Below are 14,557 nucleotides of genomic sequence, written 5' to 3'. Positions count from 1 at the left end.
CTTTATAGAAAGGTGTGGTTGGAAATAATGATGTTCACAATACTTGTCACCGGCAGTCTTCTGACTTCATTTCCTTTTATGGTGTTTCCCGAGTCTCAGATAGAGATTGTTTAACTTCTGAAGTAGTGCTGTGAATTATACATGAAAGTAGAGCGTATAATCGGGCTACGTGCCAGTACACCAATATGATTAAGGTAATACTGGAGAAAATTCTAGTTTTAAAATCATCGAAGAACTAGAATAGTGCTGGTGAGAGTTCCACGAGAAGCAAGAAACATTGATTACATTTTTCTAACCAATATCTTGGAGGTTTGTTTAAAACATTTGAGTTGCGTATCTAAATGTGGAATTTTCTTTACTGATAGCTTGCCATAAAAGGGAATTAATACCTGTATCACAAACTCCTCAAACTATCACATTTGTCTGCGGCGAAGAAAAGGGAAATGTGATTAAAAGATTAATATTATTTATGAAATAATTAAAATCTTTTAAAAAATTTCAACTAAATAAACGGTCGTCAACCTGTGGTCCGTGAAAATGTTTTGATGGTCCGCAAAACAAAATTGGGACATTATTTATATTTTCATGAAGATTCATTTTAAAAAATGACCAGTAACAAAACCTATTATGGAAAATGAGTTATACTTTTTTTTTTTTTTTTTTTTTTTTTTTTTAATTTTAGGTACTACTTTTAGCGAAATTCCTTTTAAATTTAGCGAGTTTTTAGCTACTTTTGCAAGTGTATCTGGCGACATTTGAAAGTGAGAGTTGGCATCCATGGATATACTGCTGTTATCAATAATAGCGCGAACTGGAATTCTCTTTCCTTGTGTACAAACATATGCTATTGTAGTCGTTAATAACATAGTTTTTCTCCGCGTCAATAAGCATCTCGATGGATCTTTATGAGTACAATCTGCATTCCCGTTTATAATTGCATTACAAGAAGTTTCCGTTTTTGTTTTGTCTAAGTGTTGATCGATGGCACCATTGCTGAGTAAGCGATGATTATTATGTTTACAATAATTAAAAATTGGCTGCCTAACAATGTCAGTTTATTGATATTGCTTTGCATTCGCCGGTTTGTTCTTCCTTTTCGTGAAGTTCCTTTTCAGAGATATGGAAATGTGAAGGTTTCTGTGCAAGAAGGTAAGATTTCTGTTTCTTTTCATTTAAATTTTTAGTGTGGACAAAATATGTGTAGTTTGCTGATTATTATTGTATAAATGTATATACCTTTTTTTAATTCATATTAGTGGTCCGCCAGATATAAAATTATATATGTAGCGGTCCGTGAAGTTCTAAGGGTCGACGACCGCTGATCTAGGTAACCATCTGTCATGCAGTAGGTATAATATGGTTGTAATGTTTATGCCTAACAATGTACTCAAGACTGGAATTCATTAAATGATACAGATACACATTTTTAATCTTCATCAGAAGCGTTTATCAGTTTTTCTTCTCAATATAACATGCTTTACATTAATGCAGTTATAGTAAACAATTAGAATCACATTTTTTAACTCCAAAGAACAATTTAATTTTCTTCTCTCTCTCAGAAACTGACCTAAAGATTCTCGAAAATATTCCTTTAGTTACTAAACTTGCATAATATTACCAAATGAAGAATTTATAGCCGGAATGAAAGTACAATAGCATGGAATTGGCTACTTACGGCATAAATGACATGTTTGCAGGAATTTGAAAAGAAATAATGCTCTTCTTTGCATATGAATTTTCTACGAAAACAATTCAGTTTTCTTTGGAAATAAGTAATCAAGGCTCCTTACACAGGAGATAAATATTCTTTAACATAATCCTCATATTGTTAAAGCAATTCTTTAAATTTAACTTTTATAATAAGCTAGGCATAGTGAGGTATTTTAAAAAGCTCATGGATCAACTCAGAAATAGTTGTAAGTTTAATTTAATATTCTGCATTTGATTGAAAATAGCATAAAGGAAAAGAGAACAGTGGATGTTTGACAGCTTTTCGTGAAGTTCCTTTTCAGAGATATGGAAATGTGAAGGTTTCTGTACAAGAAGGTATTTATTTGAAGATTTATTGAAAAGACTAGCAACTTCGAAACTTCTCACAGACATGGATGCACTTGAAAGGGGATATCATAATAAATATACTGGCAAATTATTGCCATAACCTAAACGAAGGAAACTAAAACACTGTTTGTGAGCTAAAATCTGCATGTAAATCATTTACTTCTCAAAACCAGTAATAATGTACGTATACACTGCGAAAAAAAGGGGGGGCAGTTCTATATCGCTTGTTCTACTGGGCCAATTGACAAAATTCAAATTGCATTTTTCATATTTCAAAAGCGCGACTTGGGATATGTATTAGATTTATATGTAGCATTGTTCTAATATAGGTATTTTGACACAAAATCGGACTTTTTTCTGAAGTAACGTACCACTTTTTTTCATACTTCAATTCTACGACACAAATTACGCCAAACTCCCATGCTTTGTAAAAATTGTATGAATAGTTTTTAAAACAATAGCTCTCAAAATTTTAGAATCAATGTTAATTGAGTTTCGTATGCATTTATTAATCTCTCTTTTCTTTATTAAACTTATTTGATTTTTCCTTTCACATTTCGAAATTCAGAATCATTCCAAATAAAATTCATCCATTTTTTATGATTTATTTTTAAAATTTGTATCTTTAAATAATTTTTATAAATTTTTCAAAAAACAATTTGAATTATAATCAATAAAAGTTTTACCATCACCTTAAAGTAGACGTATTTCTAAGCATACCTGCAAAAAATTACAGTTTTTACTTCCTTGTACGAAGTAAAAAGGAAGTATTGTAATCGCGAAAAGTTTCAGGCAGCATATTTTAACGAAAATATCCATTTTGACCGCTATCGAATGCAATTTAACGATGTTTTTGCGTGATATCTGTACGTAAGGACAGAATAAAATACTCTTTTCCTTCAAAAAAATTATAAAACGTATTTAAAATTAATTCTGAAGAGAATTTTTCGTGGCGTTTGTACATACGTATCTCGCATAACTCAAAAACGAGTAGCCTCAGAACGTTGAAATGTTGTATATAGGACTGCTATAACATGTAGATGTGCACCTCGTATTTTGGTTGCAATCGACCGCACCGAACGTATATAAATACATTTATATATATATCCACTCTATTACCCGGCTCAGTAATCTCAGTTTCTTTACTCTTATATGTATGTAAATTGTACATTTTTTGCTTTAAAAATGATTGAATTATGTTGTTTTTATCTTCCGGTTAAGGATTTTATGCCTTTAGTAAATCTGTCTGCAATATTTTTAGAATTATCAGCAATTTTAAAGTTGTTTAATTGCCGCTAAGCCTGTTTATAATAGCGGCCATTGATGTTTACATTTGAAACAGGAGATTAGTGGATTTGTTGCCAATCTAGAGAAACTTAGCTTCGCAACAGCAAAGATAACGCATTCATTTATTATTGCCAATTAAATCATGCTTAATTCTTTCTGGAATTTTTTCGAGGAAATAAGCGTTTGAGATTTACTTCGTAATTTTTAATACAGATATTTTGAGTTTTTATGTATTTTTGCCTTCTCGCGAAGTGAGAAATAAATTAATTAAATGAGAAATACTCAATCGTCTGTGAAAAACTGTTTCTTTTTTGTTTTCTTTGCTTAATTTCTTTTATACATAGTTCGAGCTTTATTATAGTGTTTGAATAGAACATGTGGCAACGATTAGATAATTCTTTAAATGATATACATTTTGTGCATTCTGAGTTATAATATGAATAAAATGTAATACTGTTAAGTAAACCTAGCGCCAGAGTGTCGCTATGGTAAACAAAGTGAATTTTAAAGAAAGCATTTATTCTATTGTGGTTTATGCGCTGTCGGCGAAGTAGGTTTAATTCAATCTAATAAGTTTAAATAAAATGCAAGAAAAAATGCGTATAATTTAATTTTCCGTGCGCAAGGAAGTCATGTGGTGTACACATCAGATTTTTTATTCAAAATTTCCGAAGATATACGTGAATTTACATATTGGCGCGTTTTGAAATTTGACATATTTGTTGAAAGTGATAAAACATCAAATGTGGTTTAGACACTTTGCTAAAATTATTTGAAAGTAGGAACCGATGTGACTTTTGTTCCGCTCATGAACAATGTAAAATGGTAGAACGAGGTGCCTTTTTCTCTATTCCGGCATAAAGGAAAAATAGTTGCCATTAATTAAGAAGTTCGCCAAGTGAATTATTCTTGGCGCAAACTGAAATAAATTTCGCCGAAATAATTTTTTTAATTTCGCCGTATATTTCGCACCAAATTTTACAAAATTTAATATCTAGCCATAATTTGAGTCGTTGAATCGAAAAATGGAGAAAAAACTGGTATGTTATTTCAGAAAAAGTGCGACTTTGTGTCAAAATAAATATGTTAGAACAGTGCTATATATAAATCTAATATATATCCTAAGGCACGCTTTCGAGACATGAAAAACGCAATTTGAATTTTGTCAATCGGCTCAGAACGGGAGAAGAACTGCCCCATTTCTTTTTTCCCACAGTGTACAAAACATTTTATCAAGTGAATGAAAATACTGACTTTCGAAGTATATCTTAGCACTCTTTTAGGAACATGAGAATAATATAGCGGTTTAAACATTATAAATGTTACTTAGGAGGTGACAGGAAAACCCTAATCATCATTTATTGTTCGGAAACAAATATGATTTTTTTGAAGATTTTATATAACTTGTTCGATGTTCATTTCAAATTAAAATTTTAACCCACTGCTAGATTTACATGATAGGATCTCGTTCATTATTCTGCTGTTCAAACATTTCCCTCTTAAGAAGAAAATCGTTTTATAGCCTACTAAAAAAGCAGTTCTTTTTCATCAACTGTATTAAATAGGATGAATAGAGTTTCACTAATCATTTATTTTAAATAAAGGGATGAAAAAACTAGTCATTTATTTTCTAGTCATTTCACCAGTCATTTATTTTAAATAGGTCGAATTGTCATTTATTTATTAAATAGGATGAATAGAATTTCACCAGTCATTTATTTTAAAAATCATTTCACCAGTCATTTATTTTAAATAGGACGAGTAGTCATTTACTTATTAAACAGGATTAATAGAATTTCACCAGTCATTTATTTTTAAAATCATTTAATGCAAATGTAGAATAGGAGATAAAGAAACTTTAATTATAAAGTTAAATTTGAAACATTTATGCAAACTTACCGTAAGCATTTATCCATGGTGTTGAGGTTAATACAATTATTACAAACAAGAAAATCTTCATTTTTAGCAGGTCATAATTTTGTATCAGTTTAATAAAAAATTAAATAAAAACCAGTTCTGAGTTATAAATCCGTTATAAAGTGATCGCCTGTTAAAAGTGATTCTGTAAGTATTTCTAGAGGAAGTCTAACGTACTAATGCAAGGAAGTAGTTGTTTTTAATGATCATTGAGCGGAAATAAATAACAGATAAGAAAACTGACAAGAAATGACACGCACGCACGATAAAAAATTATTACATTTCTGAAATTTTTCTGTTTTTTTTTTTTTTTTTTTTTTTCTAATTGAAAGATAATTGCTAAATCTCAAGAGTAATATTTCGTAGCTCATTAAAATAAGGTAAAATAATTAAGCAGTTTTAAACAATTTGAATAGAAAATTTATTTATATTCATCGCTAAATTTGGCCACCATATACAGACCCAGTTATAATATTTGTATTTCACACATACTTTCCACATATCTGATGCGCAGAAACAGTTTTCCTATTTTCGCTATCTCAATATTTTGTGCACTTTCTATTATTTGGATTTATATAAGCATGTACCTATACCATTCATAGGTACCTATACCATTTATACCTATACCATTGGGAGGCCAACAATACTTGGCCAGGACGAAGCTGTTTGCCATACGTATTTAGAAGATTGCACTACACTTCGTGTGTGACTCATCCAAAATGCACAATGAGCTCCTCTCTGCGATGTCGCTGTAGAGTCATAAGGCTATTTTGAAGCAGTAGACGTCCAAAATGTGCAGTGCCCTCACCGGCACTCGAACCTGGTCCTCTCGAATACACAATGGATGTGTTAAGAAGGCATGCAGAAAGGAGGAGGAAAATACCTTATATACTTCCCTCTTAAAAGGCGACTGGAGATTAGGGGTCCCAGTCGCCTAATACTGGTGGTGAAAAATCATCATCCACCACCTTTTAGTTCGGGCGCCACTGGAGATACATTAGGTTATTATCGATGTCAGGAAGCTGAAAAATGTGCAATGCCTCCGCTAGGACTCTTACCTGGACCTCTCGAATACGAACCTGGACCTCGAATTTGCATGAGTGGATATTTACACATTTTTAAATCTATTGTTGGTACTATTCCGTTTTGAGGACCGTAAAAAAATTGCAGCGAAAGTATATGCGCAAAAGCGCCAAAGTTTATATTGTTCTATATTTCTTAGGACGCCATTGAAATACTAGTTTAATTTTTAAATCCTTTTTTTGATTTTAAATCCTTTTTTGATATCCTATGGATTTAACAATTTGGGAATTGCCCATGACGAAAAGTCTGCAATAGAATTTTGGGTAAAGTGAATAATCACCCACTGCTTGACGCGTTTTTAAGAATTGCACATACTCGATATCCATGTGCACATTGACCTATTTTCACTTAAAAAATATCCAAGAAGTGCACAAAAATGGCACTGCGCACACCCTTGACTTTATCTATGTACACATTGACCTATTTTCACTTAAAAAGTAAAAGAAAATTGACAAAAATCCAATTGTTTTTACCCTTGTAAAATGCGGCAAACAAAGAAGCGAGCGATTCTGCACTTTACCGAGAATATTTTCAAAGAAAAGGCATCATTCATTATAGAAAATTACGTTTTAACAACCAACGAGATGAAATTATGCTTTAGCGATAAGTCGGTAGCGAAATAGCGATGCAGGCATCCATTCAGTTATGTTTAGCAATTTTTATAGAAATTATAATAATGATTTGAAATAGTTATTTACTCTTATGCTTCCATTCATTCATATTTAGCATTTTTTATATAAATTATAATAATAAAAAAAGTATTATATGAAATTAACCTTTCATCTAAACTAAAACATCAATCTTAGATAGTTATTTACTATTATACTTCCTTTCTTGTATTAGGGTTGCCGCAATTATTTTTGGCATCATTGGCAACAACAATAGTTTGGCGATTTTTTACGGCCCTCAAAACCGAATAGTACCCTATTGTTCTTTTCCTTGAATATATATCAATATATATTCATATGCTTTTAAACTAGCTTCTTCAAATCAGCAAATATACCATATTTACCCATATATTTTCCCCCCACCTTTTTAACATCAGGTTCTGAAATTTTTAAATATATTACTTACCTCTTTCTCAAGGCGTGCAGAAAGTGAGCTGTCCTAAATTTTAAAATGGATTCGTCTACATCAGGGGTCTCCAAACTTTCCAGCCTTTGGGCCATACTGATTACTCCAGTAAGTTCCGAGGGCCAAAACCATATTATCATTGTTGCCGGTGGTAAAAAGTGAAATAGTCCACTGATGAAAAAAAAAAAGTCCGAAAAAGTACGCAACGTTTAAAAAAGGCTGCAAATCGGACTAAAGTCCGCAAAACAGCAACACTGCATATTATTAATTTTCCTGTCATTATCTGTAATTTCTAGATTAGTCGTAGAGTACGAGCCATGAGGAGTAACGTGACACGACATCTGGTGGACACAAGCGGAAATAGGTAGTACCTTCTATCGCTAACAGATGGCGCTAATAACACGTACAGAAGTCAGTTCCTATGACACTGTTGTGAAATAAAATAGTGCGTATCTCCTTAAAACGTGTTTGTGCGTGTTTAAGTTTAAGACATCTTTGTAACAGTATTTTGATTTGAATTGTTGCTTTTGTGTGTGATTTAGTAGTATGGAAAAGAAGCGAAAAATTGATAGTGAATGTAGAAAATTCAAAGATCAGTGGAACATTCAGTATTTCGTAATTGAGTCCAGTAACAAGGCGCTATGTTTGATTTGCAATGAAAGCATATCCGTTCTCAAAGAATATAACATTAAACGTCATTATGAAACAAAACATTTTCAAAATTACTCAAAATATACAGGAAGTTTTCGGACAGAAAAATTCGAAGCTATGAAGCGCGGATTGAAATCGCAGCAATCTTCATTTACAAAACTCAAAACTGAACAAGAGGCTGCAACTCGTGCCAGCTTTCGTGTGGCTCTTGGAATTGCAAAACGTGGAAAACCATTCACCGATGGAGAAATGATCAAAGAATGCATAATTGCAGTAGCTGAAGAAATATGCCCTGAAAAGGTAAATTTATTAAAAACTGTCAGTATGTCAGCAAACACTGTGGATCGAAGGGTAGAAAACATCGCTGAAAATATATCCTCTCAACTGTTCGACAAAAATGGACATGTTGAGTGGTTTTCTTTGGCCTTGGATGAGTCAACGGATGTGTCAGATACTGCTCAGGTGTTGATTTATATTCGAGGAGTAGATAAAAGCTATGAAGTGCATGAAGAACTTCTTGATATGTATAGTATTCATGGCACAACTACTGGTACAGATATTTTTAAAGGAGTTGAAATAGCCATTAATCAAAAGAACCTTCGATGGAAAAACTTGAAATGTATTACAATTGATGGAGGCAAAAACATGAGTGGGAAAGATAAAAGAGTGGTCGCTCTTGTGTCAAAGGCTGTAGAAAATGACGGTGCTTCAAAACCATTAGTCTTACATTGTATCATTCATCAACAGTCTTTGTGCGGAAAATGTTTGGATATGTCTGAAGTTCTGAAACCAGTCATATCAACAGTTAATTTTATCAGATCTTTTGGGCTGAATCACAGACAATTCCGACAATTTATTGAAGAGATTGGAGAAAATGACTTAACTTATCATACTGCCGTACGTTGGCTTAGTTGTGGGAAAGTCCTTCAGCGCTTTTTTGAACTTCGAGCAATGATCGAAATTTTTTTGAATGAAAAGCATCGCCTTCTTACTGAATTACAAAACAACGCATGGCTGTGGAAGTTAGCATTCTATGTTGATTTGACAAAACATGTGAACGAAATAAATTTGAGATTGCAAGGAGAAAACCAGCATCTTCCTGATTTATACACTAATATCAAATCATTCCGGAAGAAATTGATACTGTTTCAATCACAACTACGAAGTAAATGTTTTTCACATTTTAAAACATGTGAAATATTCAGCCACACCACTGAGACTGAGTTTCCTATCGATTTTGCAATCGAAACTTTGAGTGCTTTGAAAATAAATTTTGATACTCGTTTCTCGGACTTTGATGCCATTGCGAATCAAATTAAGATTTTTCAGAATCCTTTTGATACTGACATTGAAACCCTAGCCCCGGAACTTCAAATGGAAATGATTGATCTACAGTGCAGTGATATAATTAAGAACAAATATTAAAACTCATCTTTGTTGGAATTTTATAAGAGTCTTCCACTGACACAATTTGATAATTTGCATAAATTTGCTCGTGGGCTGTTTTCTGTTTTTGGTACTACTTATTTGTGTGAGAAGACCTTCTCCAAAATGAAGTACACAAAAAATGTTTACAGATCTAAATTAACTGATGAGCATCTTAAATCTCTTTTAATAATTGGTACAAGTAAAATTAGTCCACAACTACAAACTATTGTCAGTGGAAAATCTCAATTACATAAATCTCATTAGTATTTCATATGTCATTATGCTTGTTATAAGTTATGTTTTTATTTAAAATGTATAAAATGTTAGTTGGATTCATTTCAATAATTTGTTAGTTATTATATACTGAAGTTAAATTTTCTGCATATTATACATGTCTTTACTCATTACAATTCTGTGTTTCTTTATCCAACTTATCACAAAAACAATAACAATAAGCCTACAACAATGTTATGAGTAGTTAGCCCATGACCATATCAATGTAGATGTCATATTAATAATTATTCAACATAAAATTAGAATACTTCAGTAAACTAAATTTAATTTGCTATAAAAAATATGTTCTCTAAAAGGAGTTTTCAAGTATGATAGCTCTCCATGGGCCGGACAAAATCTGTCCGCGGGCCGGATGTGGCCCTCGGGCCGTAGTTTGGAGACCCTTGGTCTACATAGTGGTTGTAATTGACGTACTAACTGATCTGACAACTTTGAAAACATGGGCTGTGATTGATAAATAATAGAGAAGAGATACAAGACAAAGATGATGACAATGACTTCCAACCTGCAGCAGAAACCACAAACATCAAAACAGTTTGAGGCTTAGATACACTGACTACCAATAAGTATTTGGACACCTGTGATAGAAAAGAAAAACTAACTTTATTCAAAATCAATAGTTGGTAGAGCCTCCACAAGAGGTAATTACAGTGTGGAACCTCCGGGGCATACTTTTCACAAGTCTTTGTATGACAGTCAGTGGTATTTTCTTCCACTCGGCTTGGAGAAGACATAGAAGTTCCTTCACCGATTTTGCACGGGTAGTGCACCCCTGAATTCGGCGATGCAACTCGTCCCAGAGGTTCTCGATAGGGTTGAGGTTTGGACTCTGGGAAGGCCAGTCCATTCGATGAACTCCATTGGCACCATACCAAGATTTGGTTAACGTCGAAACATGACAACTGGCATTGTCGTGCTGAAAGTAACAGGGATCCAACCCGTAAAACTGCCACAACGTAGGAAGCACATTGTCATCCAAAATAGTGCAGTAGGCATCGGAGTTGAGCTTACCATGAATGGGGAACAAGGGTCCCAGCCCATACCAGGAGAAACACCCCCAGACCATAATTCCACCTCCGCCGAACTTGACTGTTGGCACAATGCATTCTGGCAGGAGATGTTCTCCAGATAGACGCCAGACCCATACACTGCCATCCGAACGGTAAAGGGTGAACCTTGATTCGTAACTTCAAAGAACCCATTTCCACTGATCTACGGTCCAATTTCGATATGCTTTGCACCACATTAACCGAGCAGCGTGGTTGGACATTGTGATCAAAGGCTTATGGGCAGCAGCACGACCATGAAAATCAAGCAGATGTGCTTCCTTATGGATGGTATTCATTGAAACAATACTCCCGGATGCCTGCTGAAACTCCTCGCGGATGAGGGCCATCGGTTGGGTGCGGTTCTTCCGAATTTCTCTGGACAGCACTCGTCGGTGTCTATCCCCCAGTTTCGTTGGTCTGCTGACTCGGGGCACATTCCGACAATCATCGCTCACCTTGCACTTCTTAATCACAAAGGCCACTGTTGATTTTGTGTACTTCAGATCGCTAGATATGTCCCTTCCCTTTCAGGGGCGCAATATTATCAGTTTTTAAAGGTTATGAAAAAGTAAACATAATGACATGCAATGGTTCTATAGACAACATAAATGAATTTTTAAAATTTTTTTTCGTCCCCCTTTATGGAAAGGGGACCGGTTTCGCCTTGAAACCAGCGCCCGTCTAGAGCATTAAGACTAGACATTTGCTTATTTATCTTTAATTTGCTGAAAAGTATCTGAACGTAACCCAAATTGCAGATTATACTAGTAAATTACTGAACAACTAATGAAGTAAGTAATATTTGCATAAACACGCATTTTTAATTATAAATAAAAAATTTAAAAGAGGAAACAAAAAAGTATGAGACAAAAAGTAACTAATAATGCACTAAATTACTTGCATAAAACTATGAAATATTTTTAAAAATTATATTTAAAACTAAGAAAATTATATGTAAAAATAAAATAAATTAAGATGCATACAATTATTTTACGATGAACTAGAAGCATGAGAAAAGCGATCGCTAAGAGAAGCATAATAAAAACGCAACTGTGAGGGTTTTTCAGTGTGCTCTGTGTCTCTGTAAAAAATAAGAAATGTTTTCCCTCTCTCAAAAGCTCCATAAATCCTCATCTTTGAAGCCACTCAAATTAAGATTTACAGCAGTGATCCGAAAGCAATAAACACAACTGCAAAAAATCTCGCAACTGCGTCATCTGATACTTCCTTCGATGTCCCAGAGGGGCGGTGGTTTCATACTGAAACCGCAATGAAAACATTCAAAATTAAAAAGCTTCCATTACTTTTTTTTTTTTTTTTTTTTTTTTTTGTATGTGTGTGTGAACTAAGGACATTTCATTACTCATTGATGTCTGTTTATAAAATATATTGTGGAAAAACTAAAAATTTTTGGGTTTTTTGTTTTTAAAAATGGGTCAAAAAGAGTAGTATGCAAAAGAAGATATTTTTGAATGATTCGTATCAATTAATGGATGCCCAGAAAGGTTTGCTGCTGCCATCTGTTATCAGCTTTAAGAAGTAATTTAATTTTAACAGCGGTTTCGAGAAAAAAAAACCAAATTTTCTAAATTTAAAAAAAAAATGTTGAAAATGCGGTTTCAAGGCGAAACCACCGCCCCTGAAAGGGTTAAGGATCGGCCACATTTGTGATACCCGATAATTATACCTTTCTCGAAATCAGAGAGCTCCGAACTGTGAGGCATCTTGCATGCCACTAAAGCCGATGCTGTTTCCTACACGATATATATACCGGCGGAGTCCGTGACGTACCTTAGGACCACAGATGTCGTCATTTGCATAGGTGTACAAATACTTACTGGTAGTCAGTGTAGTAGCAGTGGACATCAATAACACAGGATGAGATTCCAGAAACAGAGAAGTATAGAAAATGAAGATATCCTCATTAGATATCATAATATTAAAATCACTATGCATTCTTATTGGAATATGGGTTTCTTTTAAGTAAATAATACTGTGAGATTTACAGGTAATTCATTCATGAATATTTTTCATTCGTCATTTTGTAACCGCATTCATTGGAAATTAAATTATTTGTATAATTTTCCCCTCTTAATTTTCGTACGATAAAATTAGAAAAAAAAAGGGAGTATGCAAGTAAATACGGTATGTTTTGTTATGTTTAATACTCATTAACATTTTAAAAGTTTTAGAATTCTTTTTACGTGAGGTAAATTGGGAAATCAGTTGTTTTTACTTAATAAGAGAAACAATGAACTCTAAATGCCAATTTTCACAGTGCTTGTTAAAAACTGTTAATAACATGCTATACCTATTTTATAACTTATAAATAGCAATTATAAAAAAAAAAATTTTTGTGATTAGAATAACAATTAAATAATACAACAAAAGGCAATAAAAAATGTACTAGTAGCTTTGATTATAATTCATGAGTTAATTTTTGCATTTTTGTATATAACAAACAACGAATTGTAATTAAAAATTGTCTTTGCTAGCAAGCGTTTGATATTTAATCAGGATGCAGAAAATCTCAGCGTGATGCACAATTACTTGTTCTGTTTTTGAAAACCAAAATTTCTCTCTCGAACTATCCAAATTTGTTTGTTTGAAATTTCCTGAAATCTAACAGTAAACGATAAATCAACAGTTTGAACCAGAAATTTCATATTGTAATTCATGCAACCTCAAGCCATGCATAACTTTAAAAAAAAAAAAAAAAAACATTCACGGTATGTGTTTTTTTGCCTTTCAATGCCATACTGCAGAAATTCATCTTTTGTAATTCTGTTACATGGTCAGCAGAAAAGGTGTTAAATACAGTGATGAAACTTGTTAATTTCATTCTCCAAATACAGTCAAAGTCTTAAATCCGGACTTATGATTATGATCCGGATTATGATCTAAAGAGTATCAAAATTTACAAAAAAAAAAAGCTTAATATTTATTTGTTTACTTTATTAAACATACATAACGCATAGTCGAAATTAGAAAATTGAAACCAGAAAACTATTTGATGTGTATTCGTGATATTTATAATGACGAGGAATTTGATTTAAATCATATCAAAGACGGAGTACATCGAGATGAAATACTACATTTAGTAAGGAATTATAAGCCGAATAAAATAAAAACATCTGCCCTGAAGATAAGGATAGTGCTGACAGATCAACTTCTAGTTCATTGCGCGCCGCGTCGTTCCCCCCTCTCCCCCCCCGCAGAGCAGCGTGAAATTGATAAACATATTTCGGAATGGTTAGAGAATCAGAGGATATGCCTTTATCCATTTTTTGCAGCAATTCCACTTTTTGTTTGATGGACATCGAAACATGCTTTCGCTTTGTAGATCCTTTGGCAGCTCCAGAATAGGAAATTCTTTTTGACACAATCGAAAGTTCAGGCTTACTTTTATAAAATTGCTCTAACAGTCTGCAAAAAAATAATAAGCCGGATTCAATTAGAAGGTTAAGGAACAACGCAATCTGCAACATTAACTGAAATAGATAATTAGATAATTTTAGCTTAGCTTATACCGTCCATTATACATTACACGCGCATGCGTAAACGTATTATGCGCATGCGTAAAGGTATTATGCGTATGCGTTGACGCATGCGCAGAAAGTTTGTAGCTTTGAGGTACGGATTATAGATCATTCCCGATTATGGACGTCCGGATTAAAGACTGTATTAAAATTTAATCGAAACGAGAACTTTCATGT

General features: G+C 33.2%; 2 protein-coding genes across 3 annotated transcripts in view; one reads left to right on the top strand and one right to left on the bottom strand.

The window, feature by feature from the left end:
- The window catches only part of LOC118201179 (uncharacterized), a 96,050-nt gene extending 90,028 nt beyond the window's left edge, over positions 1 to 6,022 (bottom strand). The window contains exon 1 of one of the 2 annotated variants that reach the window (XM_085826795.1): positions 5,245 to 6,022. In XM_085826795.1, coding sequence (XP_085682921.1) covers positions 5,245 to 5,305 — 61 coding nt within the window. In that variant the 5' untranslated portion in view covers positions 5,306 to 6,022. The remainder of the gene's footprint in view (positions 1 to 5,244) is intronic. The other variant, XM_085826793.1, reaches the window with a different exon arrangement.
- A 2,165-nt stretch (positions 6,023 to 8,187) lies between these two features.
- LOC118201181 (general transcription factor II-I repeat domain-containing protein 2-like) lies at positions 8,188 to 10,253 on the top strand. Its single transcript, XM_035373231.2, has 2 exons — positions 8,188 to 8,967; positions 10,089 to 10,253. Exons 1-2 carry the CDS (start codon positions 8,188 to 8,190, stop codon positions 10,251 to 10,253), a joined length of 945 nt encoding a protein of 314 aa, XP_035229122.2.
- The last annotated feature ends 4,304 nt before the right edge of the window (positions 10,254 to 14,557 follow it).

The sequence above is a fragment of the Stegodyphus dumicola genome, chromosome 11, assembly GCF_044657685.1.
Source record: "Stegodyphus dumicola isolate Sdum_Otavi_A_Nest chromosome 11, ASM4465768v1".
Taxonomy (NCBI): Eukaryota; Metazoa; Arthropoda; class Arachnida; order Araneae; family Eresidae; genus Stegodyphus; species Stegodyphus dumicola.
This window is presented reverse-complemented; position numbering and strand designations above follow the sequence as displayed.